A 25980-nucleotide genomic window follows, 5' to 3' on the forward strand; every position below is an offset into this window, starting at 1 on the left:
CATAGCAACTTCTACATATGCAAGTAGATTGACATCTAGTGTGAAAACACTGAACTACAAAGCCTATACTGCATATCAACAAGGATGAATTTCAAATAAGTAAAAAAATATATATTTGTTTAAATGACAAGAGAACCAAATCCTCCAAGCACCTTTAAATGTTTTTTTCAAATTGCTACACAGAGCCAAAAACATTTTACTAGTGACTAAGGAAGTGTAGCTTCTAGAAGAGAAGAAATTATACGTTAGCAGTGAATCATAAAAGCCAATGAGAGAATCAGGAAAGAAACTCAAGACAAGACCGAGAAGGAGAGGAGCACAGGCTAGCTGGTCAAGCAGAAGTTCTTTTTCTAACCTTGGATAAGGTGAAGTATAAAAGTTAGAGACAAAGGCAGAATGATTGCATGATTTGTTTCAGAGTTTACAACTGAAAAAGATCTTGAATACCTTCATTTCTGTGATGTAGGCACAAAGACTGATTAATTCTTTATGAGTAAATATGATTCCTTAGCTTTACATGGACTCAATATGTTAATCATTAAACAACTGACAGTTTCCAACGTTGCAGATATGACCAAAGGATTGTTTTCACTCAGGAAAACTTAGGACTTGAGGGAACCTTTGCGCGATGAGTCAGAAGCAAATGATGACTTCAGGATAAACTCGGGAAATAGTAAATATATCTGGAAAAACAAAACAAAACAAATAGCTGTTCACTGTGCCATTTTTGCAAGGGCACAGAACAGAAAACTGTAAGCCTACACACTGAAGTAAAACTTTCCTGACAGTAACTATACTGTACACATCAAGTCAACCGGAAAATAGTTTCTTGGCACCATTTAAACCCTACAGAGTTCTAAAGAGAAAGCTAAAAAGTATTTGCTCAATACCAAAGACCTTGCCAATCTCAAATATATCCAGTTTTGCTCCTCAAGCTAAGGATTTTCAGAAACTGCAAATAAGCAGGAAAAGCTGAGGAAAAAAATCCGTACCTTGTCAATTTTTGTTTTGTGCTAGCAACCCAACAATATGAAACTAACTGGAGAAATGCCCAGTAAAGATCCATGACTGCACCCAAGATAACTACTCCAGAAACATACTGAAAACAAATGAAAGTTACATATTTTTGAAACAAACAGCTTAAGTTTTGTTTTCCTGGAATATCTGAGAGATCTAGGGAGTAAGTTGCTTTATGCTTACTTGACTCCATTCACATCTTACACATTAGACATGTAATTTATAGTTTACCATGTTACTTTTAAAGTTTATTCCTACCAGACAGTTTCTGTCTCATCTCCTCTTCACACGCTAATCCTGACACTCAGAAGTCCTTCTCTAGCAGCCCTACTCAGTATATGTTTTTCACTGAACACGAGCAGTTTAAAAGACCACCATTTAAGTGCAATAAATCAAGAGAGATCTTGTATGCAACTACAGGAAGAGAAACACAACACAAACCACAAATTAAATATACTTCCCTACATCCTAAGATACAAAACCTCCACAATTCAAAGAAAAAATTCAGCAGGTGAAGAAAGGAATACTGAATGGATGAAAGAAGTAAACACATCCAGAAGCAACACATGAGATTCCCACTGTGAAGAATCTCTAACTATGAAGCAGCTGATATTTCATACCATACTTCATTGGTTCATGAGCTACACACACTGCATTATATTTTAACTTTGTTGTGAGGCTGAGAAATTTAGGACACCTTCTCTAGATTCAGATATAGCTCTGGCTGAACATTTCCCAGAAAAACAATTCGGAATTCAGTTGAACCAGCTACCAAACAGATTCACGATCTGCTTTCTCATCTGTCATTAGTATTACACTGGGTCTGATTGAAAAAATAGAAGATTTAAACATACCATGGCATTACTTGAAGATAATTATTTTCTTTGTTTTTACCATCCTTTTTTCTTTGAGGAACTAGACATCAGAACAAAATGTGCAATGAACCTGAACAGATATGGCATAGAAAAAGAAATACCTGAAAACTATTCATAATACTCTTAGTATCTCATTTTCACTAAAGATTATTACTAATCCCACTGTTCAGATTTATTAATCAAGTGCCAGAAAATCATGAGACCAGCTGAAATCTTATCAGATCTTTAAAATAAAATTCAGAGGTTTTGCTTGCCTTTGGGTTTTGGCACTATCTTAACAGTGCCAACTTTTTCTCTGCAATGTGCAAGGCTGAAAACCATTCTTTGAAGCAGAACTTCAATTCCTACATAATAGTTTTGTATCAAGCATTAAGGCTTTGAGAAAAAACATCAAGTATTGTCACAAAAATCTTTAGTTAGCAATGCAGTCAATCCAGGTGCGATCACCGAGTCATTAGTGAATTAAGTATTATCAGTGTGCCTGAAGACAGGCTTCACAAAACAGTCTGTTGCTGTTCTCTGTAGAGTTAACTAACTAAAAACTAACCTCCCTTTCTAGACATTTTATTTTATTCACCAACTAAAACCACACCAGCAGTTACTTGCTAGAGCAATAGCCCTCTTTGCACAATTTCTTAAGTTATAGCCCTTTCTCCCAAAGGAATTTCATTTTTCTCCTTTCCTGAAAGAAATATTTCCATCAAGATCCATATGCTTTGTGAGGCTGGCTTGCTTTATTTTTAATATATAACTAGATTGCTTAAATTTAATCAAGGCAGAATTTCTCCACCATCCTGTCACTTTTTCCCACTATAGTGGTATAAACATAGCCAAAATTTCAACTTAATGCCACAAGAGGAACTTGTTTGCTGTCAAGCTGTAGTAGAGCCAGAACAACTGGGAGGGCAAAAGTGCTCATGGATTTCAATGTCTGCTGGCCTCAAGAGAGCTGCTTTTCTTTCTATTGGAGAGTGACAGAATCAAGGAAAAAAATAAATATCATTTAGAAGTACTTGATTCGCCTGCCCATCTTACTCCTTCCTCTTTGAGCTGGTTACAGAACCAGAACTAACATTTTCTTTTATGTCAGCATTTAGAGTACTTCATCTTGTGCTTTCCTCAAAATGAACTCCATCTCATTGCCTCCAACTCCAAAGCTAAGAAAAAGGTCTTTTTGCTCACTGTATCAACAATCCTGTACCTTGAGCAGAGGGCAGGCTCACAAGGTGCTGTGTGAAATACTGTCTACAATGGCAATAATGCACAAGTTAATGTAATTGTAGTAATTTTTTCTTATATACTAATTATTCAAGGATAAATGCTTGTTTTAAACAAAGGTAAAAGGCTTAGGTTACACTGCCATGGGCCACAATTTTGTTTTCTTTAAATATGTAGCAACTTTTAAAAAATGCTAAGTTAACTAAATCCAGGATGACTGTACAATAATGATACAGAGTATACATTATGCTTGCTCACAGCAGACTGGGGAGGGGGGGGGGGGCGGGGACACGGAAGACACATGTAGCACAGGCCTTTCGTTTTGTTCCCCTGTATTTAGATAGGACCTTGAGATTAATTCCAAAAGCCACCGGCATGTTACACTGCTGATCCACTTTAAGAGCAGGGAGGCAGTTTGAGAGGAGAAAAGGGTTACCAACCACAATGCTCTAAACAAGTGGCATCAACATTAACTTGAAATGGACTGCGTATTCCACCCTCAGGCAAGCCCATGTCACCTCTGTTCCTGTTCATTTCACCACCACTAACTTTCACTTGTGGATTTGCCTAATCTTGTGACCAGCTGAACATGACAATTCTGGATTGTATTTTAAGAGGTGTAGATCAGAGAACTTATTTCTACCTAAAGACAGCTGTTTAAAATTAACACTTGCTACATACCAGATATACTTTGACATCAGCACATTATTGAAACTACTATAAATTCTCTGTCCCTTCCCACTGTCCTTTGAGGTTTTCTCTAACAGCAGCAACAATAAGCAACCACCTAACAGGGAAACCACTGCTGCAAACAAACACTTTGCTACCCTGGAACACTGACTCACATTAACCAAAGGGACTACATATTTACTGCCTTTAGTGCCCTGGCATTTCTGTTCCTTTTCCTCACTAAAAAATATTGGGTTAGGCAGCACATATCACCTGGCAAAGAGTAAGAAAATATGCTATTTCTGTTGAGTCCCCCCGTATCTCAAAGCACATGCTTCCCATAACAAATGCCATGATGTAGTCAGGGACATATGCACAGACCCTTGCACCAGTAGAGTCCCACTAAAGACACCTGGGCTCCATATTCATACAAAAGCTATCCATTTTGAGATTAACGTCATAACTTTTGACAGCCATATTAGCACATTTAAAGCATTTTAGTAAGTTCTATTTTCAAACCACATGGTAACACAGACCTCTTTTATGCCTTTCTACAGGGAATCACATTCCCAGTGACACAATCCCCTCAGGAGAAGACAGGTTTCCATGCAAGACTCCAATTAAACACATTAACTTCATTTTTTACCTCCCTTTGGGAGGATAGTTAAAGTGCAGTCAGAAGAGGAGAGCCAATAGCATAGCGTGGCTTCCTTAGGGGCACTGTTGTCAGGGTAAAGGCATCAGGCAGGTCTCTCATGGGAAGGAATCTTCAGCAATCCCTACACAGTTTACACTGCTGTCCCACAAGCTCTAGCATCCCCTCCCATGTCAATCCCACACAGCAATGTGACATTTTAACTCACTGTGCAAGGCAAACACTGGCACCTATCCCTTCAACACACTGCTTCATGCCCGGGTCCCATATGTGCTCCATGCTTTGCAATTTCCATTTGTCTCCAAGAGGCATACCTTACATGCCTAACAACTAGAAAACTTGAAATTATTTTTAAGTCTACTAGATCACTCCCAACACAATCAAGCAAAATATTTAGCATTTCTCAGAATGTGTGGTGCTCAATATTTAGGTTGTCAGCCTTCTACATGTTTCTGGTTGGGAATAACTGGAACATCTCTTTTAATGTTAGCTAAAATAGTAAACCAGATACTAAGTTGAACAGATTTTTGTTAGCCTAAATTCACTGAATAACTGTGACTAAACTCAGGCAAAAGAACAGCTTTCAGAAGGTGAGAATAACATACAGTTTTAATACAAGACTACAGGTCTGGTTTTTTAAATGTTTATCTACAGGTCTGCAAGTCCTGAGAAATCTGCTGTATGTACTCAAACAGCATGGCAGAGAAAAATCCTGCCTGCTGTTCTGATCCTACACCAAAACCCTTTAAAAGGATAATGAAGACAGCATCACATTTCATAAGAGATTTCCTGAATGCCTGCTGAGCTGACCTTGTTTACAAGTACTCACTGAAACGATTAATTGCTCATACATTCCAGTCCACACTGCTATGGCTCAGAATTTTTTGCCTATACTATCCATATGGATGTAAGCCAGAAAGAAAATTTCTATGTAATTATCCAATTAATTATTATTAATGCTAGCATTTAACAAAAAAATGCCAGCTGGCATACATAACCATCACTTCACTTCTATTGTGCAAGAACTACAGAAGGCATTTATTTTCTTATTAATAGCTATAAAATACAGACAAAGTTGAACAGTTTTGTTTTAAACTACAGGATCAGAAAGGCAAAGAGAACAGAGTGGTGAAGGACTGGACTGGGAGTCAGGAAACAACTTGAGTTCAGAGTCTGCAACAAAATTCCTGTGCAACTGAGCCAATCAGTTCATCTCTGTGCTACAGGTTTCCATTTGTACATTAATACTTTCTCGCTCTCTGGCTTTATTGCTTAATTTTACTATCTGTTCTTTGGTAGTAAGAATCTCTTAAAACATGTTAATAAAGCAGAATGGGGCCCTGACTGACTACAGCCTACAAATTTTTTTTCTTTGTACTGTTTAACATCAGGAGGATTTTGAGATTAGAAAGATACAATTTCTTCTGAACCTAGCAGAAACTGACTGCTCCAGCTGGCCCAGAGAAATCAGCTGATACAATAATGCAACAGTGTAGTTTGAAACAGTCCAAATGCAGTTACCAGAAACTAGATAAAAGCATACTATACCCTGAAATTCAGAGCAAGATGTTATTCTTCAGGGCTTTGTTGACATTAGCTAACCAATGCACAGAACCCCAACAACTTAAAGGGAGAAATTTTGTGCTGATGATTAGTGTAGGACAGGGTATCAACAGTCCCACACCTCCCTCAACTCCATCACAGATTTGCTGTATGAGACTGTACTGATGCTGCTCTGTGCCCCAGTTCCTCTATGTACAGCATGGGAATAATCCCTATGTAGCTGCTCAACAGAATTGATTTCAATTTTAATTCACATTTGTGCTAGGAATTTAGAAAGACAAGCGTTTACCAAAATTTGCCTCAGTCATCATTCCAAATATACATAGTACTGTCATGGCTATCAGTTTCAGCTCCATTACAACAGCAAAAAGTAATTATGAACTCTATCTAGTTTTTGAAGTTGTACTATATTGCTACTGATGTATTTATGACATCACTTACTGCAATAGCAGCAAACACCCCCTCGGCTTGGTAACAGTAGGTCCTGACAGCCGAACTTCACACAAAACCATTAAAGTGTTGTGTAAACTGGACAATACAGAAATCCATTAGATCTTGATCTTCAGGGGGGGTCCCAATAGATATCCTGACATCCCTGGCACACTTAGCATACAAAGCACTTCAATCTTCAAACCAAGTAGAGATGTATCTCATTTCACTCATACTAATATTCAGCGCTTTTCCCCTAATTGAGAGGATATAGCAGTTAGAGGAAAGCTGAAAACATGAATACAACTATTAGCAGGGTTCATCACTAGGACAGCCAGCATTCAATCAGCTTTGCTCTCCCTAGCAGGTCTCACACAACACATTGTGGGGATTACCACCGAGTGTTCATGAGGGCAGCAGGATAATATAATATAGCAATTCATGCTCTAACAAAAAAGATCTGGAAAAGCAGCCAAACAGACAGCAGTCATTTTGCAAGGCATCACGGGAGCCCTATTTGCCTGAACTTTTGCAAAGCTGACCACATCCTAGCTATGACTTTTTTTAAACATAAGTAGATATCACATGAGTGATGTTCGTGACGAACAGCAGGGAAGAGCAAATGTGTTTTCCTATTGCTGAAGGTGAAAAATACTGCTCAAGCACAGTTTCCCAGCCAAGTAGGGCATAGCACATGCAACAGTAAATTGCAGCAGCACAAATAAAAATTCCATCTGTGTATATACTCCCAACCACAGATAGGTTACAGGTGTGATTCACCGGAAAACAGGCAGCTGACCTAAGAGTTTGAACAGATTCATCTCCAAAAGGAACTGAATTTGCACTCCAACAAAGTGGTTTTCATGAGAATATGCTGCCAGTTTGTCTATGAGGCTGCTGGGGAGCCTGAGCTTTCAAAGTTCACAGCCCCAGGATAGTTGTGCTATGCAGACTTGCTCAAGACCAATCCTTCCAACACTCCTGGCTCTGCAACAGCCTCTGCAGAGCTCTCTTACAGCCAGAGTCCTTACAGCCCCATGACTGACAAAGAAGATCTCAGTTTCCAGGCTCCAGTTCCTGGATCCACAGTCTGTAAAGGCAGGGCACATCAGGGAGGTCTCAGACTGGCAGCAGCCAGCTGCTCTTTTTCACCCCTCCTAGAATACAGAGCCAAACCACCTCATTTTCCTAAACTTGAAAATCTCCTCTGCAAAAAAAAAAACCACTGAGCCATTAAATTTAAAGAATATTTTAAACCTATACAGACTGACAGCGGGTATAGCTGTGTTGAAAAGTTTCCTAGTACTGACCTTGAAATCTAATTTCAAGGAATGGCTTATATTACACAATGAGCAAGGCCAGAGGCTCAGGATTAGCATTTGTACAGCGTAACAGGATTTCAGGTGAGTTCCTACATGGTAGGCCAAACCTCTTCAGATCCAAAAACATGATGACTGAAATCTCATTAAATGATTGCTGGGAGATTTGTGAGATTGGGTTTGTGGCTCCAGATAGTTTGTTTTCTAGTATGTAGTAAAATTCTATGGCTTATAGAGTCAAAAAAGGGAAGGAAAACTATTTGTCCAGGACCCTCTCCCATCAGAATGGTCACTGGGAGTTCAAGGAATCTTTTTGCAAACATAGTATCAGCTGCCCATTTTAAAGCCTGCTTTTCTTTCATTAAGTTCTGAATACTTTCCAGACTTTTTCCTGGCTGATTTTCTTTCTTCCTTTAGCAGCAGGGAAACAAGCAGGAAGAGCCCACAGCATCACAACATAGGAGCACAAGTCTGAACACCAGTGGAAAGCATTTGAGGTACAAAAGCAGAGTATTCACTATAGATGAAAACAGCCAGCTGTTGCACCCCAGCTAGGGAAAAAACATCACAAAGAATACCAGCTTTGAAAAGAAAGCTTCTAATCCAGTAGCAGAGTGACTATAGTAAATCAACTCAAGAGCAAAAGGATGTCAGACCAAACCCAGTTTCTTCTCGAAGTTTATCCAAGTGATTCTCTGTAAAGAGACTTCAGTATCCCCTTCAGAGGGGCCACATAAAACAGAAAGGCAAAGATGCAAAAAGTAATGTTAACTCTGCAGGATAGTTGGTAGCATCCAGCATAGTTCAAGGGGAAAAATCTCAGGGCACCACATTAAGCAAATAAACACTGTATTTCCCTGGAGCATAAGACAAGGGAGTGGAGGGAGGAGTTGGGGAAAAGAGAAGGCGGCAAAATTGAGTTATATATTATATAATGAAGTTACCTAGCAATACCTTTTTTTCTACTGCTGCAATGCACTAATAGTGGCAGAGAAAAGAGCAGCATCAGAAGAAATTTTGATTTTTTTTTCCTCCCCTGTTGGCAAAGGGCAAAAGGGCATATCTTAAGTACATAAGTGTGAAACATACTCATCTTCTATAAAAATATGGTAAATAAACTGAACGCAGCTTGCCCATGAATCAAATCAGTACTACAGTAATTCGTGGAATAAAACAAACAGGTATCTCTCAGCAAGATAAAAAGGCTTCAGAGTTCTTTGCCCATAAAACAAGCTCTAACTAGCTTCCTCCTCCTTTCTCGCTATCTGTGCAGCGTGGCATAAGTAATAAAGATTTCACTTAAAAGTCCCAGATTCACCTAGCTAATCAAGTGCTTAAATCCTAGAGAGATTATGCTTTTCCAAGTCAGCATTTTTACCACCAGAATGTTGATAAGATCAGTAGTAGCAAGATTCATAGGATATGTGCATCATTACACTAGTGAATTCAGAACTAAATCAAATCCACCCACTCAACGCAGGATTCATGGTTAACTATCTGCGCCGCCCCCCCCCCCCCCCCCCCCACTTTGTATGCCGTCCTTTTCAACTACCAAACCTTTGCATTCCTATGGAAGAGCTCTTGCATCTGGTACTATACACATGATGTAATACATCTGAAAAATATTCCCTCCTGATTTCTTACCAGAAGTGAGGGCTACTACTAGCTTAATCCTGAATCTGTTTGCGTAGTTCATAACACTTGTTCTGGGGAGAGCGGCAGCATTCTTGTAGAGGTCTTTTCATCCTTATATTATGCAACCTTAATATTAATTTAATGTTGCTTTCTCCTGTGGATTACAGACACAAATGTCTAGACCCAGAATAACACCCTTCATCCCTCTTATGATAGAAAAGTGGTCACAACAGGCTTGTTCCCTACTTACTGGACTATTAATCTTCAAATAAAATCAGCATGCACAAAAGGAAAAAAAAAACCCTTCAGCCATCAAGTCTGAAGATCAGAGAACAAAACAGATATTATAGTGCACTGTAGTACAACTTATTTCTAGTCTACCCCGACTTTTGAATGCTTGGCTTTATAAATTCAGTAATGATCTTTTAACATTGCTCTGCACATTTAATCTCCATTTTTAGACCAGTTAGCTGAATTCTTTTCCTTCTCAGTAAGCTTCGTAGGTTACAACATTGAGTGGACACCCTTATCAAATTATAAGTTTGTATAAAGAGTGTTAGTTACCCTTTCAGTATACAGAAGATTTGTTAATTCTTATGCCTTGCACTTTTCAGAAGGCAAATATGCACTATGATATCCAGCTACCATGTAGGTATCCCTGGCTATTTCTTGGTTCATGCTAATGTCAATTAGTACCTACCTAGGGAGAAACATCAGAATTTACATGAAGCCAAACCAAAAATTTTCATACCAGAATTTACATCATACTTTTGGCATGGCTTCCTGGACAACATTGAAAAAAGTCACAACCATCCTACACAATCTTTGTGCCTAATCTGCTGAAATACATTAGCCTTAAGCGATGCTGTTTAAAAAAACATTTTAAGGTGCCCCAATTTATTTCAGTACAAAACACGCTTCGGAATTTGAGGTCAAAGAAAACCTGTTTGAATAAAAAAAGCAAAACAAAAAATTAAATTTCTGAAGTTGTTCTTTAAGAACCACATTAGCTGTTTTTTATTTTCAGAACTTGTTTGAAACATCACATGCAAGCTGTGGCCAAGATGCGTGTACATAAGCTCACTGAAGTTTATATACAATTTCATGTGTGTAATCCATGCACATGAATAAACTCAGTCTCACCAGCATCCGAGTCTTTTCTACACAGGAAGTAAAAAGCTTCTCAATTTCCTTCCCATTATGTTTATGCAATTTGATACAGGCAAATACGAGTAAGCTCTACAGTGTGGTAGGATGACTGGAAGCTACAGAGTATGATTGGTGAAGCACTAAGCTGAAAAGCAAAGTACAGCAGCTCAGGTTCACTGCTGTGAAAATAGTCCCACAGCTTTTGGCTCTTTCAACAGGGGTAAAGGAAGACTGCGCCTTCAGAAGGCAACACTGACATTGTCTCAGCAGTCTTGACAGAGTAAGCCATATTCTACATGACAAACATTTAGAACCTTACACCACTCAAGTACCAGTTTTATTTCATACTGCAAAAACCCAGGCAGCTTTGTCAAATACACCATCTATAATAGGTTTAAAAAAACCCCTATCAATAAAAGCATGTACTTTGTGTAATTACCAGTTTATTAAAAAGATCTGTTTTTAACTGTGTGCACACAGCTATTCCCCTTGATAAGCTGGAGTACAAAAGCCTCCTTTAAAAATACTAGTTGAAACTGAACTTTTACTCATTAGTGTTTCTGTAAACGTTGTGTTGGAGCACTAAAGACATCTAGAACACTCTTTCTTCAGCACAAAACCCCAGAATAATGGCATTGAACTGTACCACATCCTACTGTATCAGTAATAAGAGAATACCTTCACTCTGAAAATATCAAAGCATTGCACGTGGGCCCAATAATATAAACTACAAAGAATGCAAAAATGCTTTAAATGCTCAAGTGAATAAAAAGCTTCCAGTAGAAAACACACATCATAGTGGAATTTGCATTTTGAAAACAGTCTCCCAGAAAGCTCAACCAATCCTGCATAAAGTTGCTATAGAACAGTTACTGTTGTTTAATTAAGAAGATTAATTTAGAGTCAAAATAAGTTCTGACTTTTCAGTGTGGATGAAAGGCATCTCACTTCTAATTATGCAAGGAAATGCCTAAATTGAGTGTTCAGACAACAGTTTCACTTGCCTGTGTTTATAGTACAATCCAATACAACCCTGCAATCCTACTTGCTTTCAACGATACAACAGAAATTTGAGAATTGAATGTTATCACAGATAGTCATCAGCTAAGCAAATGAAAGCCTGGAATTCTGCGGCAAATTAGGACTTCACATACTAACACTGCTAAAGGACTTTGAAGCATTAATGCAACAGCCCTGTGGAATCGTCATTTCCAAAGAGGCAAGCCACTAGAGAGACATAGTAAGAGAACAAGTTAAGCACCTTGCCCAAGATCACATACTGAGTTTTCCAAGACACCGTACAGAGTAACACTTCTTATTGCAGAGGCACAATTGCAGAAATTAAGTCCTGTTTCAATGCAGGAATAACATCTGGTAGATGCTCTATAAACATAAAAGGAAAGCAGCTTTGTGTCTTCTCTGTATCTAACAGTTAAACAAATATTAATATGCCCACTAGTAATAAGAACAAGAGACCAGGTACGCATGAGAGGCCTGCAGCAACTTCTTTTCTCCGCTCATTTACACAGACTTACAAACATACAAGCATGGAATACCTTAAAATTTTAATGAACAAAAGGAGTCATATGGCTCCCAGTAAAGCAAACAGACATTTCTGGCAGCTTGAGAGGGAGGTGGAAGGAAAAAACTTTCTTCACTGAATCAATTCAAGCATCAAATACCATAAGCTGTTGAGAGGTGGCCCCCTCCCTCCAACAAATGAGTTAATAACTCAATAGACTTGTGTTTAAGACTAAACTATAACATATATTTTAGAATAATAGCTGTGAGAATTAAAACACTGCACTACCTTATTAACCTTAAGTGTCAATGATAACGTGATCTTCAAGAAGAACTTTTTATTCTCAAGCCTGACTAAACTGCTTAGCTTGCACTCCTTCAAAAAAATCCAATACTCAAAAGGTAAAGAAAACATGAGGATTAAGCTCTAATAAGACAGTATTTAGTAAATCCTAATTAACTATTTGTATTATAAGCTTACATTTAGCATAATTTGTTAAACTATATTTCTATCAAAATATATTACTGCAAACACTTCAATGATCAGAAATGGAAACAGACACTTTATAAAGAATTCCAGTTCCTCTGAGCTACTGCAAATTCACAAGTGACTGTAAAAATTTCTAGATTAAAAAAATCTACAGGGCCATACCATACAGCTATCTTTATACTCCAGCAGAAAAATCAGAGGTGTGGAAAACATTTTTTGCACTATTCCATATCAAGAAAGACATAACCATGGTTAAAAACTTTAGTGGTTTATGGCATTTCAAAGTAACCAACTGTGACAATCCAGCAGTCTAAAGGACAGGACCTGTGCCAGGAGTCCACTTCTATTTCTGGCTCTGTCACTGGTGGGCTGTGTGACCTTAGTGGAGAGCTACACCTCTCTTCCTTCCACCACTCCTGGTCCTCAGGGAGAGAATTGCCTTTTGCTATGCCCTTAAGTGACTAACAAGAGCAGACTTCACTTAGGGGCAGCTGGCACTACTGCAAGATATAAAATGGCAAGGGCAGAACAAGGGTAAGCCACCAGGCCTCCAGTTTTATGTTGGAAGCACAACAGCACTCTCCTTCAGCTAAGTATCATGAATATCTTACTGGTTTTATTCTCAGAAGCCAGTAACAAAAAACTACATCTTCTGACTTACCTGACCCATTCCTTGTCTTTTAACCAGAGTACAGTTGCTACAATAAACCATAATTAGTTCCTTCATTTATCTAGTTTTGAACTGCTAAGATCCCAAAGAACAGGGTTTAATTCCATTCTTCCCAGGTCATCATCAGTAACATCTAGTAAATTTAATTTACAGCACCAAGCTCTGAGCCTGCATAACTTAAATAGTTCACAATTTAGCCTATCACTTTTAAGCGATAAACAAATAATCATAGACAAGAAGTTAACACCTCAAGCATTCAGTATGAAGAGAGATGGTCACATTTACCATTACACTAGCCACAAAGATTATGGTTTAACACAATTTAATTTTCCAGTATAGGTTAGTTTAACCTTTAAACAAATAAAAATAAAACCAAACAAAAAACCCTGAGCTTGTTATACTTGGACCCACATTGAACTATAAAAGACCCCATCATATTTCTTGTCATCCGACTGCTATTGAGTCACTGAAACACTGTAAATCACCTTCAGTGGTGATTAATGGAAGAACTCTACTTCATTACAGTCATAAATGAGAACACATCCTAACCCTTTTTCACTATTTCACATTTTAGCAAAGTAAAAAAGAAAGCTTAAAGAATGTGATTTTAATTTCCCTCTCCCCTTTCCTTCAAAATATATCACTGTCAGCTTCCCAAGAACAGCACATCCAGGAAATACTTCAGCCATATTATTATGGCACATAGCTACCTCATTGACAAGACACAAGGTAAACATTAAGTGCTCTGCATCAGAGCAGATGCATTTTTATAGAGTATTATAGAAAATAAGCATGGCAAAAAGTATTAGGCCTCACAATTTTATAAATGTTTTCTGTAACAGCAAAGCCTATAACAACCAGTGTTCTTTGCATGATCAACTTCAAAACTAGCATTTGCAATTTTGTTTCTATATGCTTTTCCAGACACTTGGGATGCTAGTGTTCACCTTGGCCTACACATTCGTTGATCAGATAAAAGATACAATGGAATTTCAGCCAGTGTGTTCATTAAATATGGCTAGCAATTAAATCATTCCAGTAATAAATTTTTACAGCCTTTCAATAAATACAAACCTGAAAATGTATACCTATGAATTTGGAGTCTACTTTGAGAACTACATTCATCTTTGAATAATGGTAAGAGTTTCTCACAGCCTACTTCATTTGTTTTAGAAGTAATTAAGATGGTCTAAATATCTCTTTCTTGCTATATCCTCTCTACCACATTTGATCATAAACTTGGTAGAGTTTATCAACCTCCCCTCCATATTTCACTTCCACCACTTACATTCTCCTCTCCCACACTAACAGATTTCAGAATTTTCCTTCTATCTCTCCAACCAATCTCCCATCATGATTTTTTTCTATTACAGCACACCTTTGGTTACTGTATCATGCTGCCTCTCTGCCGCCCAGATATAAAAGTATCTCTGGAAGTTTTGTACCTTTTCTGCTAGTCTGATGTTACTCACCATTTCTTGAATCTACTAATTCCCAGTCTGCAATCACATTATTTTACAGATCAGCTGTTGCCAAACACAAACTGACTTCCATATTCTCTCCCTAATCCACCAATATTTCCAACCTCTCTGAACTTTTCACTCAACTGCCTTTGTCTTCTTTTCAATAGCAGGCTTCTGGGTATACCACAGAAGTCTTGAATGTATCTAAAAACCTAAACCACTTCCTTGTCTGTACAAGTGTCCCCTGCAGATTCATTTCTACTGTTATGCCTAGGTTCATGTGCAAAGAAGCATTACAGTTTCTTCCCTTAAACAACAGTTAGACTGAGCTGTATTTAAAAAATTTAAAAATTTTAAAAAATATCCTTTTAAAATGGACAAAAATCTCAAAATCTGTTCATTTTATATCTCAACATAAATTGGGTTTTAAGATCCAGTATTTTGCTCAAGGAACCCAGTCATACTCCAAATATGGAGGGGTTTTTTTACTAGTATTTAGTTCCATTTCATGCCATCAGGGCTATTCTCTGCAAACAATTAAAAATTATATTGAGGAAAAAAGTATTTATTCAATGCCAGTTGGTACAGACAGGAATCTTGGATACACCCAACTAATGAAGCAGAGACAGAAGGACAGTTGCAATATTAACTAATAAAGAGTTTTGTTCTCCCCTCTTACATGGTAGAAAAATCTAGATTTTTCTATGCAGATACACACTGAAGTAATTTTCAAGTCTTGTGTCATTTATATATTTAATATTAATTCTTCTTAACTGATGTTGATATTAAAAGTTAAAACATTCAAATTAAATTAGCATTAATTTACTAATTAAGAACAATTTCCAAGACAAGCAATCTATATTTAATATCATGCCTTTCTACAAAGACAGGAAGAATACTTACTATGCTGTTATACACTACTTGTGTCTAAAAAATGTCGTAAGATTTCACATTTTAAAGTGTCAACCTGATTTGAAATCTTTGATTTTTGGAATAAATTCTGAACTTGGCAATCTGCCAGAGTCTTCTCTTCCTTTTTTAATGGCTAACTAATATGTCATCATTCAAAGTCCAAAAAATTCTCATAGGAAAGTGATTTCTAGCCTGTCAATGCAAGTTGCTATGGCAACAACCACAATGACTACAACAGCTCTAACGTTATTTAATGAATAAAATGGAAAAAATATCACGAGATACTATAATGAAAACCCTGTACTATAAGTCTTCCTGAAAAAAAGAAACCAAAGGGCTACCTCCTCTACCCCATTTAACAATACCTGGGCTGGCAAAAAAGCCTTCAGTTTACCATAAAACCTTATGTCATTACGTTTTAGAAATGCTGCAACTCGGCTTTTCTTGTGACTTCAGTATTCTTTGGCTTACAAACAGGCAAAAGACTGAATATGAGCTTTCAGTATCTAAGGATAATGGGTGTTATCTATGTGGCACAGTAGCAGCAAACAGAACAGGACTCTAAAATACAGTAGGGAAAGAGGTAGTGAAGAAAAAGATGGATTCTACTGTAACAGTCTAAAAATAGATACACTTCAAATGAAGCATGTATAGTTGAAAGTATCTCCAGACCAAACAGCTCCATCTAGAGGTTAAAAAGCAAAGGCTATTAAAGCAAGCTTCCAGGTAAAAGGTTCTCAAGTCTTCTTAAAAATACCCTCTAAAATGGTCTGCAAGATCTCCCAATTAAAATGAAAAACTGGCTTCAAAACACACTTTTAAGTAAAAGTCACCTGATCTTTGAGAATCTCAAAGATTTTCATTAAAACAAATTGAAGACAAATCTTGAAATGAAAATATCTAAAAATCAAAACCTTCTCATTCATACCTCAAGATTCTTGAATTTCAGTGAAATTCACGGTGAAATCCTAGCCTCAGGGAAGTCAGTAGATTTTGCCAGTTTTCAGTGTGGTCAAGATTTCATCACCACAGAACATAAATCAAAAACTTACACCCATATTCAACACGAAGTGAATGGTCCAGTAAGGAACTAAACTTCCTGTACCTACAACACTTTTCAGGCCCCAATCCTTCATATTTACCTACCAATTTCCACTTATTTCTGCAAAAGTCAGAATGCCCCTGCTAAGTTGTTACATGCTCCAGAGGAAACTCCATTTTGCACTTCATCTTTCAAAGTAATTCATCATAACCATATTTTATGTCTGCAGAGAAGCAATTAGTTCCACACTTCAGGACAAAATCCAGGCTTCAGCATTCTGCTTAAGGAACTACACCAGGCTCAGGTAAAAAAGGCCAGTTCTTTTCGCTGGCAAGATGGGTAGGAACAAAAGCCACAGACCACTGCCTGCATTAGCAAACACTCCTCTGTGCTGCATCTGCAGCAGTAGACACATAGCCTCTGGCTGCCTTCCCGCACCTAAACCCTCAGTTCTAATGCAATAAAGTTGTATTTGACTACCTAAGACTGTCCAAAGATCATCAGTTGCCTGGCCTACTGATTTTCAAAATTGATCTTCTCTAACATGCTCTCACGTCACTAGAGAGTTTTAAGTATGGGTGGATAGTCATACCTCAAACTCTCCTGCTTTAAAGCTTATGTTCTCCACTTTATACTTGTTCTGGTCACTCTCCATCTAAACTCCATGGATGCATTACAATAATGCTTAAAATAGATCACCAGGACCATCTTCATAATTCCTCCCAGATTGTATTTTACCTTGCAGCCTGCATGAAAAAAAAAAATCATATAAAGGCATTGTTTCTTGAGCCTGTACTGGATGCTTCCTAGCTGTGCCTCACAATACAAGCAGTGATACAAAATAGAATAAAAAGGGTCAGAAAATCAGGAGCAAAAGACTGCTGCTGGAAAACCGTTGGGTTAGAGGTCTGCCGCTTTACTGCTCCAGAACAAAGGCATGCTTTGTTATTCACTCCATGCTTCTGGTAACATTGAATTGCCTCATGGTGTTTTTCCCACATTTTCTATACTTTCCCTGTCTTTATCCTCCTCTCGAATCCTTATCCCTCTTTTCCTCCCTCCCATATTGCTTTTTCTATTTACCTGTTCTAGAACTGTACTTTCTAATGGCATCCCTACTCTCTTTTTAGTCTATGTTCATGATTCTATTTAGCATCATGAAAAAACAAACATTGTTTATGATAAACCAAAACACCCCTTCCACCTCCCCCTAAAAAAATACTAACATTAACAAGCCAGAACCAGTAAAACAACTGACAAATAATTTTATTACCACTAATATGTGATTTTTTAAAAGTCCAGGTGCTGCACCTCTGAAAATCAGGCTATTTTGTGCCTAAAGTTTAATTTGGAAACTTACGCAAGTATGAAAATACCTGTCCAAAAGACACTGAACAAACTATTCTTGAAAGATTTCTACAACATAACAGATTGTCCCAATATTTGAAATAGCACTCAACAGGAACCTTTCTTGAAATACCTTACAATATTGATTCATGTACTGTATTTCTCTGAAAAGTGTTCAATTTCTTTGAACATACGAGATCTCCAAATTTTTAAGTGTCATACACATACAGCCTCTTAAGTTCTGAATATCTAGCAAATACAAACAAGAGCTTGCATAGGAAGCTGGTGCCAGAATTTTCTCCTGATTATTTATCACAGTTTGATTACAAATGTATGTTTAGGATTACTGGTTAATATTAATTTGCCATAGCAGAAGCAAGCCTCACATTTTTATTTAATATAGTATTTTAAATAACCCTTCAATCTAGAACACAGTATTATGAATTCCTAAGAAGCATGACTGAGCATTACAAAAAATGCTATAAGCTCTACAAAAAACTTCAAAAATGCAAACCTGTTTTGATCTCCTACTAACATGTACTAGCAGAGAGAAATAAGGGCCTGTAGCTGTTCATATACAAGAGCTCCCTTTCAACGTGCAAGTTCACCAATTGAATGCCCAAAATAAACTCATTATCTTTTCACTATATCAGAGTGCACACAGGGAGCAAGGAAAAGTGAACTGTTTCTCCTTCAGCATTCTACTCTAGGATCTCCAATTTAATAATCAGATCTCAAAGCATATTTCAAAATCGTACTTCAACTTCAGCATTGCAACATTATTCCCACATCAGAGGAAAACATTGATTTCCAGCATGAAATGAAGCAGTGGCAACACAATGTACATCAAAAGCTTCAACTTTTTTTTTTTGGTCGCAATCCAGCTTGCTGACCCTACTTAAAATTGTGTAACAATGAAAAATTAAAACTTTTACTTCCTTTTGGAATAGTTTGTACGTATCTTTGAGAAAAAAACTAGTCTTGTTAGTCTAATTTTGCAGCTGTACTGCCAGATCCCCTATTACACACAAACTTTCTGGCGTTGGGGTAAGCACTGTTTCCTTCGAAACCTATCAACACAGACAATGGGGAAAGGGAAAAGGATAGAAGAAAACACTGCATTCTGCAGCAATCCTAGTTCATGCAAAAACAAGAAATATCAGGAGCTAAGCTGTGCTTTCACTTAAACCTGCTTCATGAGAATAAATCAACAGATTAGAAATTTTTAAATGAAAAAGTACTCCAACAAATAGAAACCAAATCCCTATTTCTCACATATTCATTTTAGGTGTTCTAAATTAACTAGAGAGCTGGCACCAAGTTACTAAATTTACTAAATACTTAGATCAGGCAAAAGTCTTCCAGAACACAAGTATAAACTTGACCTATGAAACAAACAACTGATGTTTCTCTGGCTTTGTAAATGTTTTGCAGCCCAAGATAAGCAACCAAATGTTAAGCTCAAGACCAAAGAAAATTACTACAAATACTTCTGTCACATTCAATAGTCATATATAAATCTCTTTACCAGAGAGCGTAACACTACTTTCTCTGCAAAAAAGCCAACTTCACTTTATCTAGGTTCAGTTTTGAAGCAATTCCTGTATTGGAAAGTGCTGGCAGAATTTGCACTAATAATTGCCCATCCATATTAAAGCTTACGAAGGAAAGTTTTACCCTCACTCATTCTTTGTTGAGAGAACAAACCACTGAAGGATTTTTAAACTCCCAACAATCTCCCTATATACACTTGCAAAAAATGATAGTTGGAAGCAACTGAATTGGGCTTCGTGCTTTTCCAGGCATCATTTCCTCAGAGTGATAGCTGTAAGCATTCGGAAATTGGCAGCTTAATAAAGAAAATAATACCCGTTCCTTTAAAGACACCAAAATATTTCAAAATTGATTTACAGATGGTAGAGACTACAGGCCTTTACTGAAATGTGTATTTTTCTTTTTTTTTTATCGGGGGAAAAAAAGTCATACTTAAACTCAGTTTCCATTAAATTAAGCACAGGCTGAACAAGCATTTCAAGAAATTTTTCAGTCTGTTTCTTTACACAGATGTTTTGAAGAATTAACCAGATCTGTGCTCACATGTATGAATAAAGGCTGCTTCTTCATTTCACAAGAAAAGAGTATGTTAGGGAAACACACTGACAAACTGTGTGACATTAGAAATTAAAACTGGCTAATGCCACACACTATTTTTAAAGCTTAAAGACTTTTCTACAGCTTAAAAGAATGTATCTCCTCAAAACCAAAACTGATTACTGAAAGTACTGTTACATTACTGACATATGAATGTACTTGTCACTTTGGATGAAAAATGTTTCTGTAAATTACTTTAATAAGACTAAAAAAACCCCACAAAAATACTTACATTGCGTTTACTTTATCTTCTGGGCCCTGAACTTGGCCCGTTACAGTTCCTTTACTGGTATTTTTAACCCAGCCAACCACTCCTAATTTCCTAGCTTCCTCTTCTGTGTACTGATTTGAAAAAATAATGAAAAAGGACAATCAGTGTCAGCATATACACCACATGTATACCACTTAAAACCCCACTTTCATTTTCATAGCTTTAATACCTACACTTAAGAAAAAAATCCATGGATGATACTTATACTCAGGCATTAAGATACTCCTGTCAGCTCTGAAGTTGCAGCAAAAGCAGCCAGCTTTTGAACAAGAATGAGATTTTACATATAGGTAATAAACGCATGAGTTAATTCCCGCTTCCATCTTCACAGCTTTTAATACTTTTCTTCAAAAAAAACCCTATAGATATGATGGCTCCCACTGAGACACTACACTGCTCGTAATAAAAGTCATCTTCCTCTTTATCATATGTACATACATAGAAACCTTCTGATGGTGTGATGCTTTTTTTCACTGACAGGGAGGCCAAAGACTTGCTCCCCTTATTTCAGGAACTTAACACAGTTTGGTCACAAAGGACTCTACTAATCCCACACCACTCCCTTGTACCTACTCTATTCCTTTCTACAGCTCCTATCACTGCTCATTTGCCTCTTCAATCACATGTCCAAAATCATTAAATTTGCTACATGTACAAACTTCATAGTTCCTTTTCTCCAGTTTCATTTTAAATCCTTGCCACCTGACTTTCACTCCTTAAATTCTACCCCTAGCTGCTGCATTACTACTAACAAATTGCTGCAAAGGTCATAACCTAATTATACTGGTTTTCTAGTATTTTTGCAATACTACAACAAATTGTGGTCTCCCAGTTATTCACTTCTTCTGAGTACCCTGTTTTCTGAGCTTGTTTTTTTGGTTTTGGGTTTTTGTTTTGTTTTTTAAACTTTCTCATTTTCTGTCTTTCATGTACATACGAAACATATGCATGGTTTTCATATTTTGTCTCTGAACACTGAAATGGTAGGGAACGGAATGCCTGTTTTGCAGAAATCCATTAAATTTTTGTTCCATATAGGACAATAAAAACACTATTAGCCAATACACAGTACTTCATTTCATCAATAGCAAATTTATTTATATTAAAGGTACATCCTCTGTTTTGCTTCTTGCACATCTAGTAAAGAGGTATAAGACTACGTGGCCTGTGTTTTTATTTTGTATTACAGAACATCAACAGACTGATGGCTCCAACAATAAGATCTGAGAGTTTTCAATACATTTTGATGGGAAATAGCCAAACATTTTAGAGTATGTGCAGTAATACCCAAAAAGTACACAGATACTAAATGCGTGCACTGCATTATCAGCCTCTTTATACACTTACTCTAATGTCAACAGCCAAACTGCAGGTCAATATGACTACACTCCAAAAGATCAAACAAATTTTGGGGTAATCTAGGCAATGAAAAGGTGTTGCTAACCACAAAGAGTATTTTTCAAGTTGATTATGAACAGCTGCTCCATAGGAACTTGTCCAAAAGCATGGGAATGCAGCTGACAACCTGTTTCTCAATACTGCTTACTAGCTCAGTACTGGCACTGTGGTGTGTGTGCGCACAGCTCCAGGTCAGCTCAAAACAAGGCAGAGCAAGCTTGCACTTGCCCACCACATAATGTGTGGGCATACCTTTTCCACTTGATAGAATAACTAAATTCAAGACATACTATATCATAATTCTCTATCCATTTCAATTTTTCACTATTTCACAACACATATAAACTACACATAAAAACTTTCAGGTCTAATATTAAGCATGGTCCACTATTTTCAGGCAAAGAACTGTTCTTTGAAATGTGTCCTCTTGCTGCTTGGGTTTCTGTGAAATGCAAAACTACCTGCTGCATGTTCAGAGCTGGGGAGACATTTGGCTGGAATATGAGCCATAGACTGTGTGTTTGTAGCACATTGTTACAAGGAAACACAATAAGCTTCCTTAAATATGGGTACAATTGCCATTAAAAAAAAATTTCAACTGGAACACACTGTTTCAGAAGCCAATATCAAGAATCTAGAGATTAACATGTTATAATGCTCTTGTGGCTGTTTTATCACAAGTAATCCAAACACAATCTTTAGATAGTATGCAAACAAGCAACACATTAGTAAGCTTTTAAAAATCCATTTTAATATAACAGTAATACAAAACAAATATTTTTTCCTTTTAAATCCACTTGCAATACTTAACCATCTAACCTAGAACTCAAAGTTCAGGCTGGATATGTTTATACTCTACAGACCTGCTGCTGTATTTTTAGCACTGGAAATACTATCCTGTAAAGTAGAACTGGTAAATCAGACATTGCCTTACCATCCTGAAACAAACACCTAGAAAAGAAAGAAAAAGACATTAAAATAATTTGAAAGAATACCACTTCTAGGAATTTCACTTCATATGAAATTACAGGAAACTGCATACAAGTCATCTGGGGTCTTTTCTTACAGAAATTTTGGAGAGCAGTTATGAATTTTAACGTTGGGCAAACTCTACAGAATTTGGGTACAAGCTGGCCTTGAGTCTTCCCTTCGACAACCGATTATTTTCATTAACGCAGTTACCTCATGTAGCTTTCTGTAATGAAGACGCTGCGGTACGCGAATTGCATTTGACTTAATTTTCACGTTAGAGGTTTGCTGCTAACCCGGCGAGGGCGGGGGGGCATTCCCACACAACCGCGCTGACAGAAAACGCGAACATAAACGCGGCTAACAGCAAATGCTTTTGACAGCACAGCCTGTGCTCCCCAGGGAACCGGGCGAGTCTTACAGCGGGGGCATATTTACAACCTTTTTTTCCCCCTTCCCGTTGGGGGCGAAGAGGCGGCGGCGGCCGCCCCTGCCACGCTCCCCCACACGACGCCGTCGCCTCAGCCCCCTCCCGCCTCACTTGCCCCCGCGCGCATGCGCGGCCCGCCGCAAGGGCGCGCCCTTGGCGCCACCGCAGCCGCCGCCTCAGTGCGGCGCCCCACCCCACGCGCCCCCAGCCCAGCGCCCGTCTTTACCTTGCACTCGTCCGAACACTTCGTAATCCACTGATTTGAGCGCGCCGGAGGCCTTCGCTAGGGCAGACATGGCGGCCGCGTCGGGGAAGGAAGAGCCGCTGTCGCGTAGTACGCTGCTCTCCGGGCCGCGGCCGAAGGGGGCCGCTGCCTTCCCCCGGCCAGCGGCGTCCGGACGGGAGCGCGCGAGGCTCAAGCTTCCCGCGTAAGCGGCCGCCTCACACAGAGGCAGGCGGGCGGGGGGGCACGACCCCCCAAACGAACCCCCTGACTGGGGGGGGAGAAACCGCCACTCGGGGAGTACCTCGCCTCTGAGGGCCGGCGCGGCCCTTCGCCGCCTCAGCCGGGCTACAAACGCTCTGCAGCAGCTGCCGCCAGCGGCGTGTCGTGAGGTACTTGCTGAGGCCTCATAAAGGCGTTATTCTCTCTTGAGATTAGAAATACGTTGAGAGAACAAAGGTCTGAACGAGACTCTCCTCTTTCAGGGCTGGTGCAGTAGGCATATATGCCCAAACTGGGTTTCCCACCTCGAGCATCCAGCACACAGGTAACCAGCATTAGCCTCTTTCAGGGATTTACAGGAATCATTGAAACAAAAAAAGTATTTTCCACACATGGCTGAACTGAGGCGATTTTGACTGATAAGGTGGAAAGTTAAGTAGTTGAAAGCTACAACATACAACACTCCCCCACCCCCAGTTTATCTTGGGCATCCTTCCCCGGCAAGGCTGCATGACTGACTTCTCTCACATCTCCACATGACTTCAGCTTTCACCTGGAGTTTTAAAAGCTCTTTTCTTTTCCCTGTTCAACCACCATGCTGAGGCAAATACCAAAGCCAGCAAGGGGCCAGACTCCTCAGCTGGAGCAGTGGGCCTTGGAGATAGAAAGCTCACCTCACACAAACTATTACTCACCAGACCCTCACTGCTATCTATTAGTGCTCATGTTTTCATTAGCAACCCTTTTCAGAAGTGTTGGCATGTTATTTCTTTCATGTGGGTGCTTCGTGCGCAAAACCACAGGCCAGGAATCGGTTGTTTAGTGGGCTGAACCTCCAACCAAACACCATGAAAATTTTTCTCTGGAGTGTTTTATGTCTGCTGGCAGTTTAATTCTCCCCCCTCCTGTATTTGCTTTTTCCAAAAAAATCTTCAGTGTCTTCAGGTAGAATTCTACACTAGAAGCAACATTAACCAACCTTGGAAGATTATCTCAGCCTTCCCCTACTCACCAACAGATAAAGGCAGGTTAACTGTGACTTTACAATAAAAACGAAAGTAATAATTTTATTTGCTCTCTCCATTAGGCAATTCCCTCCCACACACCACTTCATGTCCTAACAGTAACGCAGCATAACCCGAGTTGTTTACATGTTTGAATCTCAAGACTAGAGGAAGGTTAAAAATAGATCAAGACCTAGAAAAAAAATAAAATTGCTTTTCCAAGATACATGAATTAACTAGAGAAACAACCATTCAATTCAGCGCAGAACAAAAATGTTCACATAGGATCAGAAAGCTTCCAGTATTACAGGGAATAGGAACACAATGGACAAAGTTTCATCATTCCCTTTAACTGTATAACATGTTAAATCATACCCTTGCTTTTTACAGGGGTCATACATTTTGCTAGTGTGGAATCAGCACCATTTTGTTTCTAAAGAGGAAGATTCTACAGAAAGAGGAACAGAATGCAGTATAGACTGAAAATCTTTTGTCATTTGCTGCCATCTATCAGCAGTGAAGAGCAAGACGGGTAAAAAAAATAAAGGTACAATAGCAACCTATTTACAGTATAAAGCATTGTAACACATGCCTTGAAACCAGAGCTTATTCTGGTACTGAGTACCCTTTGCTAGCTGCAGATTCCAGTACTGGCAATGGCAACCTTTGTTTTATCAAGAGAATCTTTTGACTTTTCAAGTGAGTTTTCTCGATGTCACTCAGCTAGGTCTCCTCATAGCTGTACTGGCTTGTTCTCAGGACGGGAATCCATTCTTGTCGCTGTCCTTGAGAGCTTCCTGGCTCAGAGATAATCTGATCTCCTGTCTTCCTACTGCTATTGTCTTTTTACAGAAAAGTCAGCTTAAGGTTTTTTTATTTGCCATAAGAACATCTTGCCACTCTTTCCCTAGATGAGTCTAAATTTCTCATTATTTCATGACAAGTAGCAGAGATACCACACAGAGCCTGAAGAACTCCAGAAAGTGATACCATGAAACACCCAATATTTTACAGTCCAAGTAATCAGTAAACAAACAGTGTTTAAACACTCTAATTAACAAGAGAGCTTTAGCATACACTATCAAGAATGTAGACAGTCTGTATGAATTCAGTGAAATTCTGATTTTCCCCCCCCCCTTCCACCTCTTTACTCTAGGGCAGTGATGTTGGCCTAAGAAGAATCAGCTGGTTGTAATTCCTAAAGCTACAGCCAATTGTAAAAAATACTAAATGCCTACATCTGTTAAGGCATAAGATACATTCCTTGATTATACTGCAGAGGAATGCAAAGGATTATAAACATTTCCTGCAACAAACAAATTGTTGTACCTTTAGGAT

At 38.4% G+C, this 25980-nt stretch overlaps 1 protein-coding gene across 7 annotated transcripts in view; it reads right to left on the bottom strand.

The window, feature by feature from the left end:
* ACYP2 (acylphosphatase 2) overlaps nt 1-23714 on the bottom strand; it is a 47107-nt gene extending 23393 nt beyond the window's left edge. Inside the window, exons 1-4 of one of the 7 annotated variants that reach the window (XR_003924719.2) lie at nt 23420-23604; nt 22729-22745; nt 20358-20467; nt 17220-17373 (exon numbers count right to left, since the gene is read on the bottom strand). Coding sequence is in view for 5 of the 7 variants with exons in the window: in XM_030023374.2 (XP_029879234.1) it covers nt 20358-20467; nt 22658-22745; nt 22977-23023 (245 nt within the window). In the remaining 2 variants the exon portion in view is untranslated. Of the gene's footprint in view, nt 1-17219; nt 17374-20357; nt 20468-22657; nt 22746-22976; nt 23377-23419 lie in introns of those variants that run through there. The other 6 variants (XR_003924718.2, XM_030023375.2, XM_030023374.2 and 3 more) reach the window with 6 other exon arrangements.
* Nucleotides 23715-25980: the final 2266 nt, after the last annotated feature.

Source organism: Aquila chrysaetos, chromosome 8 (genome assembly GCF_900496995.4).
Source record: "Aquila chrysaetos chrysaetos chromosome 8, bAquChr1.4, whole genome shotgun sequence".
NCBI classification, from domain to species: Eukaryota; Metazoa; Chordata; class Aves; order Accipitriformes; family Accipitridae; genus Aquila; species Aquila chrysaetos.